This window comes from Corythoichthys intestinalis, chromosome 12 (genome assembly GCF_030265065.1).
Source record: "Corythoichthys intestinalis isolate RoL2023-P3 chromosome 12, ASM3026506v1, whole genome shotgun sequence".
NCBI lineage: Eukaryota > Metazoa > Chordata > Actinopteri > Syngnathiformes > Syngnathidae > Corythoichthys > Corythoichthys intestinalis.
The window spans coordinates 37624295-37639058 of NC_080406.1; the positions used below are offsets into that span (position 1 = coordinate 37624295).

General features: G+C 37.8%; 1 protein-coding gene across 5 annotated transcripts in view; it reads left to right on the forward strand.

Moving 5' to 3' along the window:
- The window catches only part of LOC130926807 (partitioning defective 3 homolog B-like), a 221383-nt gene that overhangs the window by 142113 nt on the left and 64506 nt on the right, over positions 1-14764 (forward strand). For 3 of the 5 annotated variants that reach the window (XM_057852051.1, XM_057852052.1, XM_057852054.1), the window contains exon 23: positions 3206-3320. In XM_057852051.1, the coding sequence (XP_057708034.1) occupies positions 3206-3320 (115 nt within the window). Of the gene's footprint in view, positions 1-3205; positions 3321-5928; positions 5968-14764 lie in introns of all 5 variants that reach the window. The other 2 variants (XM_057852050.1, XM_057852053.1) reach the window with 1 other exon arrangement.

Genomic DNA, 14764 nt, shown 5'->3' on the forward strand with positions numbered 1-14764 from the left:
CACCTAAAATTTCAGGTTAAGATCTGTATCCCAACCCAAACAAAAAAAAAAAAAAAGTCTTATTCTGGTGACCTAGATATCATTACATTTATTGTGTTTGTAATGTTATAAGGCCATTTGTTTTTTATATGTAATATGAGGCCATCATACATTTACATGAAATTGACAGACGTAATAGCCCTCCAAGGAAAAAATAATCACAATGTAACCCCTGAAAAAGTTAAGTTTGACATTCATGGTAGTGTACATATGCATTTTGCATGCTTTAATTCATCTGTTCTTCATTGTTCTTCTCGAGTTCATCCTTCCACCCAATCTTAATGGTCTGCAACTACAAATCGTGGTCAACTCGCAAAATCTTAATGGTCTACTACTAGAAATCGTGGTCAACTTGCAAACTACAACCAAATCGTTTTAAATTGAATTAGTTTGACACCAGACATGTTAAATGAATAATGTTGCCGGATGTGTTTAGATCTTTGGACGATTTGGGATTTGGCAGATATTGTATGGTATATCAATATATGTGATTTACAATTGATCTGAGATCCACCACTTCCACAATTATTTCATCCTTGAATGCGTATCATTAAATTAGTATTATTTATCATCAAGCCCGTGAATATTCATATCATAGGTGTGTGCCATCTTAGGCACCCCACGATTCGATTCGATTACGATTCAGGGTGCTGTGATTCGATTATTGAACGATGATCACGCTATTGACAATGATCACAGTTATCATGATTATCAATGCATCGTACATTACTAATTTATAAAGTAACCGAACAAATTTACGTCCATTATTTATTTAAAATATCATAATGATTCAACAGGAACGATGGAAACATGCCCATACAACAAAAAGCTAATTTTTTTACAAGAAAATGCAGAAACATTCATCATTTTAAACGGAGTACTTATTTCTCTCAACAATACAATAACATTTACGCAGGTGGAATGAATTCCACATTTTCTGGAAACACAGTGTCTTTAGAAATAAGACTTCTTTTAACCAATATACTTTGTTTTCACAGATTTTTGTACTATTTCGCATGTTTGTAGTGTTACCGCTGTAGTTAATCATGGTTTTACACGTTCTGCATACTGTATGAAATACACGTTAGCGAATTAGCTAACTAGCTTAGCACTCGGCGCTAACTATTAACATCTCAACAACACTAATGGCTAAACAGTACAAGAGGGTTCGTGTACTCACTTCTTATCGACGCACAGGGGTCTTAGCAACATACTCAGGACATTTTTCAATTGACATGACTTGAAACTACGGCTCGACATCTGAAAGACAAGGAGCAACGAACTATCTCTCTTCCCCTCTCGCTCTAAAAAATAAATTGTGCACAGAAGCGTGACCGCCTGCACCTGCCTGTCTCATACACACATTTATTTTCCAGTCTTTTGAAAAGGAGTAAATCTCTCGCTCAGTAACCGGCAGCATCCATCATAACGTTGTGCGTGCGTCCGTTTAGGGTGTCCGGGCGGCAGACGTGTCTTGAATTTAGTTCCGCTACGAGCGGCTGTTATAAAGTTATGAGGGAAAAATCATCGTTTTTGAACCTTTATGAATCGTAATCGAATCGTCACGTGTCAAATCATGATGCATCTAATAATCGATTTTTTTGGAACTCCCTTACTCTTAATGACACATTTCTTATTCAATGCTATACTGCAATTCTATAATTCTTATACCATTACAACTGGAACAGATTTTGAAAAAATGTTCACATCAGCGTTATTAACACATAGCATTTTTTTCCAACTCATTTTAAACATTTATAGAATTATTATTGGTGGGATCTTTCAAGAGCAAGAGAGAGAGAGAGAGAGAGAAAAATGTCACTGGGGTACTGTAAATCCTTAGTCATGACCGTAAGAATGCTAAGCAAACCTTAAAAAACAGAAATGCTGTAGTTGACAAGATATTATTTAGACCCTTATTTATTTTTACATGTCGTGTAAGAGTGAGAGCTATCTGGCTTTATGGTCACTATGGCTAGTCATGTTGCCTGCTTACGGCCATCAGTTTTTATTGAATGCTTCCTTGATTTTCCCTTGTCTAGCCATGTAGACCCTCCTCAACTTTGTCAACAAGTTGGTCAATCTGATCTATTATCTTATTTCCAATACTAGTCATTTTCTGTCACTACTGGTGTTCCCTAAGTTTCTGTTCTAAGGATGCGGCAACTTAGTACTACTGTTTTTAACGTGGAAATTACTCTACAGATGTATTAGGTAGACCCCCATTCATGAATTGTATTACTCCTGATCTTTAGCAACTTCGGTGAAAGTTGTTCATCGATTCTATCCAGAAACATGCCTTAAAAACAAAATACAGTGGTACCTCAACATGCGATCGCTTTGACACACGATCTTCTTGACATCCGACGTAAAGTTTGTCTCGCGATTTATTTCTACATCCGACGACTTGCTCGGAATACGACGTGACAGCACCGCAGACGAACACACAGCGGATTTTCTTGTCTGAGAAATCAACACAGTTTTCAAAAAGGTTGGTACAGGTGGTGAAACAACAAAAAAGGTGACGCTTACCTTCTAAATGAAGATGCAAATTATAGAGAAATATGAGCATGGGGTGCTCATCTGTGAACTGGCTCAACAGTACGTACATCTCCATAGTCCTCCTCCGATCACCGTTCGCCATTCTTTATAAGTTAATGTGACAACTATTATTGTGGTAACAGCGCCAAAGAAATCGCCAGCTTCTTCATGTTTTTATCATTATTTCACAACTTATCCAACACAAAGCATCTACCGCAGTTGATGGTGTTCTCAAGAAAACATTGAAAACTAAAATAACTCAAGCTCACCGCTCCCACGTCAGCCATGCGGCGCGTTCAGGTACAGCAAAAAACATCCGCCACATTAGAACCCAATTCGTTACATTAATACAGGAATTATTGTTATTATATTTTTCCGATTTTTATTTATAATTTATTTGTTTTACTATGTGTAATTGCCATTTGTAATAGTACCAGCAGTATTTATTAAGGATTTAGCGTAGGTTTTTGGGTTGTGGAACGAATTAATGGAATTATAATGTATTCCTGCGGGAAAATCCTGCTCAACATACAACCATTTCGACTTACAAACAAGGTCCTGGAATGAATTACCACTATAGATTATTACTTTTTAAGGGTTTAAAAAGTTTCCCTTGCATTTGCAGCAATATGGACCGCATCCAGCAGCTGAGAAAAGAATATCAACTGGCAAAAAGAGAGGGAATGGTGCCCACATATGAAGAACTGGAACCTCGACGACTAGGGCATGAAAAGGACAGGGTAAGGCTCACTTTCATTTGTTTACATTTTAAACTTCTATCAGAATGTAAGCTCTTTTGGTTAGTTGTAGAGGCCAACAGACACTGTTACAGATGCATCATTTTGCTTGCTTTTTTGTTTTTTCCTTTTAGAATATCTGTGTAAATGTCCAGTTACAATACAGTCTGAATCAAGCATATACACTAAACTACACTATAGTGCAACAAAATAACCTGACAGATGAAGGATCCGTTTGTTCACATCCAGCTGCTGCTGTGCAAATCACAAGATCATTGTTGCATCTTCACAGCTCCACCTTGGCTGTTGACTCAAACATGTTTTTTGAATAACAGTACATTATAAGCATGCTAATGAGAAGAACTCACCTCCCACACTGCTGTCAGGTGTCATCTCGCTATGACTTATTTTGCTTGCCAAGCACAAAGACTTCTATCTTAATAACGGCGGTCATTTTTTCGATAGTCATTTCAAAAAATGACTCCATATATTTGATTTGTTTTACCTTGTATTACAAACAATATACAGTATCCTTTTCATATGTGTTTAATTAACTGAATATACAGGTAGTCCCCGGGTTAGGAACGAGTTCCGTTCCTATGCTGGCGACGTAACCCGAATTTCCGCGTGAGTCGGAATTAAAACCTTTAAGTATTATTTGTTGATTTATTTGGGTTGATAGGTTACACTTTAGTTTGACAGTGGAGTCATAATTATGACATGGCACTGTCATGGGCATTCATGAATGCTTAATGCTTACAAGCCAGGAACAAATGTTCTTCTTTTCCCTGTAACATGGTATAATTTGCCGGATCACACTAAATGACATCTGTCATGAACATTCATTAATGCTCATGACAGTGTCGTCTCATAATTATGATTGTTTTATGACAGTCCTATAACACCACTGTCAAATAAAGTGTTACTGGGTAATATCTTTTGGTGTATGTATCCCATAAGTGAAGACAGCTGCGGCTTGTAGTCGTGCGGCTTATCTATGAACCAATGCTGTTTTCGTGTCAAATTTGGTGGGTGGCGGCTTATCGTCAGGTGCGTTATATAGTCCGAAAATTACGGTATTAAAAAATATGTATTATACGTCATTGTTCTGTCCTTGCCAAGATGGAGCTAAATCCTAGCTTGACAGCAAGCTAAGCTCCGAAATGACGATGTCAGACGTCTGTGTGGTTTGCCAATTTTACTCAGCTGCTCATGACATCAACACTTGCAGAGTATAACTAAAATAAAAATGAAATTAAAGCTGTTTCATCTTCAATAAAAGCAATTCAGGTTTGCATTTATAAGTAGCTGCTTATACAGCAGTAACAATCCACACAAACGATTAGCATCTATCAGTTAGCGTCCACACATCATCAAAAACGATCGCATAACTCGCTCCAAGTATCCGACCGCAATTGAAAACGGACAATAAACAGTACAGACGATGTTATATACAGGTGTTGCCTGTGTGGATGCTTCACAAGCAACAAATGTGCGCGCAGGCTTTCCACTTTTTCACCCCACTCGGCTGCGTGAGTTTGTAGTGAGAACAAAACAAATGCACTCTTCCTTGTGTGCACTTGCCAGTGCAATCCTTTTCGTGTGCGCGAATACGTTTTCTTGTGTACATGCGCTCTTAATCACGTGCCATTAGTACTACCTGCTTTACGCTTCCTACGCCAAGATAAAAGCATGCATTACAAAACAAAGGTCCACATTATAAATAAACTAAAAAAAAAAAAGGAGAGACTCTGGCGTCGTAAAGTCGAAATCACGTAGGTCAGGTACGTTGTAACCCGGGGACTACCTGTAGTGTAAAACTAAAGGTTATTGAGATAATTGAACTTGTGAGTATTCATGGCAAAACATCTTTTCCAGGTAATGTGCATCAATGGCAATGTAGGATTAGCTGAGAATTCTTGGAAATACTGTGAACATTCTTGGCAAACACAAAATATATTTCCTGCTGCAAGAACTAATTTACCTAATATCAAAGAGCACCTCCCTTTTAAAGACTAAAATGATTAAAAACACATTTTCTCTTCCATGTTAATAAAACATTCTTCAGTTAGAGGTCACGACTATAATCAGAACCTCTCGATGAGATAATAAAATACAAGGTTGCGTTCGATAAATACCTGGATCCCATAAATGTCACATCCGTCAATGTATTCATATTCATACTACTTTACCTGCGTCCTTTCTTTAATTCAGTTGTCAAAGTAAGTTGGTTTAGTTATAGCAAGGGTAACTGCCTTCCCTTTGGAATCAAGCGCTATGCTTGACTCCAGATTTTAAAAAAATATTGTCTATAAATCAGGACGGGAAAGAAATTAAAATGCATCAAGGGATGAGAGATTACAAAAAGGGGCCTACGAGTCATCACACTTTATAGCTGGTCTAATTTGTCACCGATGTTCTTTTTTTTTTTTTTTTTTTTTTTTTTTTTAAGTCATTTTTGGGGGGAATTTGTAGCAGTGTCGTCAAGAGGAAAATTCAGGAGAAATACAAAGTGTTGGATTTATTTCGGGTGTTAGAATGGGGCAGGGTCATAACTAACAGGTGACCACTTCGATGACATATAAAGAAACACACCGGGGTTTGATTGCAGGTGGAATCAGCAACATTCGTCACCAGCATGACCCCACTGGTAAGCTATTTTGTTTGCTTTTGTTAGCTCCATATTATTTGGTTTTAGATCCCTTGCTTGCTTGATATTGTCATAAATAGGTACGTAAATAAATAGGTTTGATCGTGCTATAACATAACAGTAATGTTTATTTAACATGAAAATGAATGAATAAATTACTGATGACAATAATTATACGTAATTCTAAAATGTAATAAAATCATGATTAATTTTATAATTGATATCTTTAACTCATTCACTCCCAGCCATTGTCACCGGTGCAACCCCTTCGCTCCCAGCCGTTTTACTGGATTTTGACTGATTTTGCAAGGCCCGCAGAAAATTCTATTCTATTGCTATATAAACATGGAACCCAAAAAAAGAAAGATTAGACTCTCTTCTTTCAGCAGGAAAAAATAGTTCATATTTTTTTCCATTCTTTAGAAATCACTATTAGAAAATAGCTTAGTTTGAGCAATTTTCCGATTTCTGATGAAAAAACAGACATTGAGCTTTTTGTAAAAGCATACATTCCAAACATAACTTTGACTTTAACACAGCAATTTTTTTGCTTTGTGACACCCCATACATCTGAATAATGTTTTCCTTTTACAAAATAACAATAAACCACAAGATAAATTGAGCTTTTTAGCAAAGTAACAATTTATTTACAAATAACTAAACTATTGAACTGAGAGATGACGCTGTTGTGGCCGCGACATCCAGGGTAAACTTTTCCCTCATCGCCGCCTGTCTTATTAAGATGGATTTTTTTGAGTTTTTCTTTTGTGGTGACCACTGCCTCATGGCGGAGTTCGCCTGGGGAACTTGTCTTCCTGGGGGGGAACTGGTTTGGCCGTGCGCGTTTCCGGCTGAGTCGCGGGACACTGGAGGGTGCGGGGGACGCGAGCGGCCGAGCACGGTGGCGTGGGCTCTGCTCCGCGAGCAGCACGGACTCAACGCCATCGTCCACTGCACTGGTGGTCCCAGTTGTTCTGCTCGGTCGTCCACTGCCTGGCATCGTGGACGTCCATTCGGTCGTCTTCCACCGGCACCCTGGCCGTGCGGCCCGGCCGTTCGTTCTGTTGAGTCGGGTTGCAGGTATTACCAAATACGCTACTGCCCTCCAGTGGCCAGTTTTATTGCTTTAAAATGGATTCTCAGCATTGTGCTTTGGAGCATCAGAACCTAGAGATGTCTCTTGTGAAAAAAACATAAAAGACGTCTTTGGGACACTGAAACAATTAAAAATAGAATGTATTTATACGTTTTTGGGAGAAAATGAGTTAATTATTAGAATTGTTAAGACGAAGATGATGAAGTCATTCTTAATTTGTTTATCATGTACTTAATGTACTGATGCATTTTGTTTATTGTACTCATGTTTACTTTAGATTAATACCTGCTGTGTCATTCAATAAAAACGAAAAGCGTGCATGGCCGGCCAGTAATCCATCTATGCTGAGAGGCGAACCTTATTCAGAGGGCCGTGAAAACAGAATTAACTGAACACAGAGGATTTTCAGGAAAACTGATTGAAGAAAGATTTCATAGTTGTTTGCGGTTTCAGCTACAGGACTAAAATATTATGGTCGACAAGTTATAAAAAGAAGTTGTAAGGCACCATGAACTATAGCTAACCTATCGTGGTACAATACATGGTTAATTCCAATGCTCTATAAGCCTGACACCGCTTGCTGCCCGCCTCTCCCAGCTAAACGATTGGACGTCTATTGCCGTTAACGGCAGCCATCACACTGTAGGTTTTAAGTTTCATTTACACGTGACTTTAGAGACACAACACAATAGAATATTAACATGTGTATTGGTCACACACATGCCTGTATCATATCCTGTTTATTTTAATAGAATTCCCAGATTGAAATGTAGTGTGTCTTGCTTGTTTTTGTGAACTTCCAGATTTTGATAGATTTCCGTTCAGAATGAGTTTTTTCAAGGTTTGGGTTTTCTGAATAGCGTCCAGTGTTCTTCCTCATCTCGTCACTATTGTGTGATTCAAAAATGGGAAAACCCCAGTCCCCAATTCCCATAGTTCCCATATTAATGGTTATTTTGAAGAGTAAAATACGGATACTGTCATGATCTGATCCAGTAGTCATGTGTTTTCAGCACGATCGTGCTTTTCGGCTGCTATAAATCAAACCACAATGCAAATAGGTCCATTGATTGAGGCTACTGTTCTTTACAAACTAATGACAGTAACAGAGCATCATTTAATATTATTGAGGAGGTGTCAGCAGATCTCAGTTTAATACAAACAGTATTGAATTATTTTTTTGGGCATTTTTTTCTGGTCTAAAAATATAGGTATCTGATCGGTATTGAATAAGTATTGGAAAAACATAATTTATAAATCGGATCGGATAGGAAGTCTAAAAATTTGCACCGGGACATCCCTACTCAAAAAATGAAACATGGTATATATGCAAGAAACATATTTCAAGTGGTTTCACACAACTGCTTTAAGTGACTATTAAGTTATGTAGTTAAATGAAAAGTACATAAATGATTTAAGACTTAATAAACTACTTGAACAAGTTAAGCAATTCCTATTCAAACCTTTCATATTTAAAATGTGTAACCACCTTGTTTTCTTACAATAGGAGGGTTAATTTTAAATTCATTGTGATGTTTTTAATATTCTGGATGAGTGGGGGACCCTAGTACAGAACATGGGTCTGAGCAATTGCAGCAATTACAAACCAATGGCAATTGTACCCTACTGTTGCACTCGCAAGTGGTAACAGAGGGACTTTGCATCCCTTAAGCAAGCACAGAAATCAGGCTTACTTTTATGTGTTTTTTTTTTCAACATAACACACTCCAGCTATTTACAGGCAACAATACCTACAGTCGTACTGTCATTTCACCCAGTCTTTGCGACTGCTTTGTTTTCTGACACGTGCTGGGTGTGGCTGATTAACTCTGCTAGTACATTTAACTCTGCCAGGGGTGTCTATGTTCAACTCACTTAATTGACACCGCGCCAAGAGCGATCATAACACTGCTAGTGTTAAAACAACACACAAATCAACACCAATCAACTCAAAAATAATTAAACCAAAAAAATCAACTCCACAGATTTTGCTGTATACGGCATCTTCAGAGGGACAAATGTCATACAATTTGTGCAATCAGGTTACATAATTATTAAGCAATAATTTTTCATAAGTGTTTTAATTGACTCTCATACATGATAAATACAACCATGGGTTCAGTAACTTGTTAAAACATAAAGCTAATCTGTACAGTATATACAATGAAAAACACCTATTTAAAATTCAATTTTATTTAATTGAATCACATTTCTTATATATTAAGCGATGCTTTTTCGTAAGTGTTTTAAGTGACCCTCTTACATAATAAAACAATGGATTGAGTAATGTGTAAAAACACTAATTTGTATTATACAATGAAAAATACCTATATAAAAGTGACTACGGTATATAAACGTTATAATCACTTTACAGTACCTATATATTAAGCAATGCTTATTCATAAGTGTTTTAACTGATTCTCTTACATGATAAATACAACAATGGATTCAGTAATGTGTAAAAACACAAAACTAATGTGTACATACAATGAAAAACACCTATTTTAAAGTCGAAATGTTGCACGTGCATTTTTTGTGTGCTTTGTAAAACATTTTTTTCATAAAGTAGTTGATAGGTTTATTCGTTTGTATGACTTACCGAATCACTCAGAGTAAAAATAAATTAGGCAATGTAAAATGTATTTGAAGTAGTGGTCGGCGATAAGACAATATTAGATCATTAAGGACTTAAATATGTTGATGATCTCATCATCAATTATTGAATCACTTTATCATTAAATCGCCAATCGCCTCTTTAGTGTGTTAATTTTTGTTAAGTCTGTTGTTGTTCGATGCTTTTTACATTTCCGTTCATTGCACATTTTGATAAAAAATCCACTATTTAGAATTAAAACCTGTTCAGAAAACTTATTTGGCTAAAAATTTGATTTTTCTTTTAGGGTTGTACGTCAATTTTAAATATGTTTCATATAAGAAAAATGGTCACTAATGTGCAAATTAGTCCCAAAAAAATGTGATCGTGATATTAATATTTAAATCAAATGAACTTTTTTCCATGTCGCCCACCCCTAATGTGAAGTAACCTCAAAAGTACTGAACTTACTTTAATGTACCATTGACGACGATAGACGTCTAATTCATTTGGCCCGGGAGGGACTGGCAGCGAATTAACAGTGTCTTAAATCAGACGTGCAAATTGGAAGCTGGTGAGAGTAATGTAAATGGGGAACGGTCAGAATAAATTTAGATGACTTAAAAACCAGATGAGTAACGGCACTCAGAATGACCTGCTCTCTGAAAGTAGAAGCAGGAGCAGGTAGCCCAGCCAGAAAAATAATGCATTTGTCAAGGTGAGAGAGTGCAAGAATATTATGCAGCCGGTATTAGAAAAGGCTAAGCAGCTACAGTACAGAGAAAAGGTTGTTAAGAGTTTGTCGCCACATGTAACTAGCTTGATCTTGATTAGAGGAGTAAAATAGTTATGGATTGGTGGGCTGACATAAAAAACATTTAAAATAGCAACTTCACATGCCTTGTCTTGAATTGTGTTGCACGGTATCTGACTGGTGAGCATGTCCATCTCAAATTCATGCTCAGTAGAAATGGCATCTAACCATTAACATTTCTCTCTAGGGATTAGGACCTCAATCCTTTTTACATCCGCACCTTAGATGGACAAGAGCACTGAAAGAGTATGAATAAGATGAATCTCATGAAAGAGAATGGAATGTGTCGAAAACAGCTAAAAGAATTGGAGGAGGATGTTCAAAAGTTGAAAGTCAAAAGGCAAATGCAAAGTGATCCAATCAATTTTGCATTGAAAATAGGGCTGCAGCTATCGATTATTTTAGTAGTCGATTAATCGATTGACTAGTTAGTTCGAATAATCGACTAATCGGATAAGGAACATGAAAAACTTAAATACCTGAGCTGAGCCTCAAACTGTATAAAAAAAAATAAAGATCTATGTGCAACAAAAGAACAATTGGCTAACTTACATAGCAATACTCCACTAGCTTAAATGCTATAAAACGCTAACTTTTTTTTTTTTTCTTCAATTCTCTTAACAAATGTTTTAGGCACATATTCCTACAGAAAACGGCTAAATATACCTATAAACTAAATTACGAATGCATTAAAAAAACATTAGCTCAAACTAAAACTTAGCTTGTGCTGGTCTTAACATGGAGCAGCTGGATTCAGCCATGTGAAATGAGGTAGACTACAGGGCAGTGTATCCACCCAAATCAATAAAACTCAATGCAAACACTTTCAAAATAAACCATTACAACGCCACTTTAATTAAACGAATACTCGAAGCCAATTTTAATTTGAATCTTTTTTTCTAAAAGAATACTCGAGTCAATCGATTAATTGTTGCAGCACTAATTGAAAATATAACCCCCCATACTTATTGATTTATAATTTATTTTAGTATAACCAAAAAGTGTTATCCAACACTCACTTGCTTCTTTGTGGGTACTTGAGATTTAGCCTAGCTGCAGGTCATGGGGTTATAATCCCCAAATCAGACAAGATGGGATCAGTGCCGACCCAGTGGACCCAGACACATTCACTTGTCTGTGGGACTCACACATACACCCCCATCCCACACACTACTAAGATATACATCCTCTCCCTGTCCCAGTCAATAATAGAGATGCACTTGTGTCTGGATTTAAATCTTACGTCTGCCCCTCCTCTACAGTTCTTAATGTGTCCCCATAGACCGAGTGCTAAAACGCCGAACTTTCTCTTACACACATAGACACACAGACATGCATGAAACCTGGATCATGAGGTAATCTACTACAAGGTTCCATGGTGATGACTGACTGAAGCAATTAGCGGATGACTCATTGTTAGAGATTTGGAGCCATTAACACTTAAATCACACACACCAAATGTCCAGTGATACCGAGTTTTAATACGTACGTAATACAGACGTGTGTCTGTGATTGCAGCAGTGGTTTCCAGAAGGCGATATATATATTGAAAAAAATAAATAAAATAAAAAAGGCAGTCAAAGCCAAATGGCAGCCTCTATATAATTTGGCTGAAGAACAGTAAAAGTTGCAAAACTGGCTGGTTGATGGAAATCCCCATAGACCAACACACATTAACCATGAGGAAAAAAATGCAAGAATGACATCAATCTGACTTATTGAAAGCACACATCTGCCATCTATGCACTGGACTTGCCAAAACAGGTGGCTCATTCCATAGGCATCTGCAAAAATAGTTTAACTCAGCTCAAGTTTTGCTTTAATGTGATAGGACTTCGCCTTTCTCTAATAATTAAAGTGACTAATGAAAGTTTTACATCCCTTTTTAAGACTACACTCCTGCAGTTTATCAAAGAGTCATCAAAAAATATCCAATGTGAAGGGGAAAAAAAATCAAATGAAAAGTTTCAAATGGCAGACATTTTTTTTAACTCATTCACTGCCTTTGACAGCGATAGACGTAATTTGAAATGGGATGACTGGCATTGAATGATCACGTTTCAGTACCACTGACGGCGATAGACGTCCAATTAAGCCTGTCGCAATATGCAATAAGTCGAATTATTGCACGGTAAATAAAAATGAGGGCGGTATTTTCCCGGCTGCGATTTATCGTGCGTGCGTGTGTTTTTGTGCTCTGCGTGCACTCGGTACTTGTGTGTGTTGATTTTGTATGAAACTAGTTTCTTTCATGAAAAATCTGATTGGCAATGATAATACGATGTAATAAATGACATTAATTTGGGCTCAAATTTGTTAACATGCACACTTTGCAGGACAAAATGACAGTCATTTTGGTTCAAATAAACACTTTTAATGAGCTCCAATTGGCAGACAACAAAAATGTGATTGGATTTCTCACCTATTACCAGGGGTGCACATAAGTGGTCCGCATGCGCGCATGCGTACTGGACGTAGACAAATGCGCTGGCCCTCAACGGCTTCCATACGCTTTTGCGTGCCGATGGCTGACCGCTGTATTTGCGGCGGACACGAGAAAATAACTTCTCAAAATTTTGAAGAGGCAGGCCACACCGAGTAATTACTTTAGTGATGGGACGAAATGAGCCGAGGTTCCGAAGCTTGTGTCGAGTAATGGGAGGGGGGTTTCCACGAAGCTTGTAGCGAGGCGCGCTTCATTTCGGCAAAACCCGGAAATGATGACGTGGGAAGCCTCGCCGGCGGCCGGCTGAATCTCGTGAGTGCTTCGGAAGTGATCCAACGTTTGGCGCACATTGCAAAAACAGGACAGACTATGGTATAAATTGGTTGCAAAACGCAATGGCGATCGCCTGTTATCTCACATTTTGTGGATTTCGGGGTCCTGTACTTGTTACATCTGTGCGCAACAGTGCAACCAGTGCAATCTTTTTTCGAGCCTTGTCCTTTGCTTGCGATGGAACCTGCGCGAAAAGAGCGATCCTCCCCTGTATGGGAACATTTTGATTTGATTGCTTTCAATAAGGTAAGGGAGAAAAACTACTTTAATATAAATGTGAGTGTGTGTGTGTACCTATCTGAACCAAACATCAACAGAATGACCAATCCATTGGTGTACTGGGAGGCACAAAAGAATACCTACCCAAATTTATATAAACTGGCACTCACATTTCTCTGCACCCCAGCTTCATCTGTGCCTTGTGAAAGAATATTTTCTAAAGCTGGTGAAATATTTTCCCAAAAAAAAGAAACTGTTTAAAGCCAGCCACTGTGGGAAAGCTATTATTTCTAAATAAAAATGAATAACAAATTACCCTTAGCAGTTGTTGTATTTTGTTCATATACTAAATTACTAACACAAGCACATTCATATCTTTGTCTTAAGCAAATAGCCATTGAATTCTTAACAATGTTGACCTCTTGGGCTTCTAGACCACTTGATGGGGCCATAGGGTAAATTAAGCACCATGAAGCTTTGCTACATGTGCAAACCAATTGGCTGCAAAGCTTCATTGCTTCATGAGGCTTCATTTGGCCATCACTAAATTACTTCCGTGTTCCCCCACCCCCGTCAAAAGACAGACAGACGACAGACGTCACCGGAGCTACCGAAAAAAAAGGACTTTTGCTGAAAAGTGGCTACAGGAGGTACCATGGCTAGAAGCAAATGATGCTCGCACGGAAATGCGGTACAAAATGTGCCATGAGAATCCCAATGTCGCCGATAAGAGCAGCGCATTTTATGTAGGGTCAAAGAATTTCAGCCATCCAAACTTTGAAAAGCACGAAAAAAAACAGAGAGCATGTGGCAATTAAGCAAACTATCGATGTCAAACAGGACCCCACTCGCCCTATGGACAAGTGGCGGAATAAAGGTAATGAACAGCGACATGCACTGACAAACGTGTTTTTGCTCGCATTTTACAAAGCTAAACATGCACGTTCAATGAGGTCTTATGAGGAGGATATCCCACTTTTAAAAAGGCTTGGAGTTAATGTGGGAGCCGCATAATGCCCTTTATTTTGAATTGGTGCTTCTTATTTCTTTACATTTCACTTCAAAGTAATGGCAATTTTGTTGTGCCAGTTGATGTTAATCAAGCATTAATTGTTAATATAATTATTTAAAGTTAATTGGCTCTAAGTAAAGCTTGTCATAAATTTATCGCATCAGGCGGGTCGGCTCTCAAGCTCAATGAGGACCAAGTCACATCTCCAGGTCCTCCTCTGAGAACCTGGGCAAAAAAATTATGTGCACCCCTGCCTATTACGTATTCTGCACTTAACTAGCTTT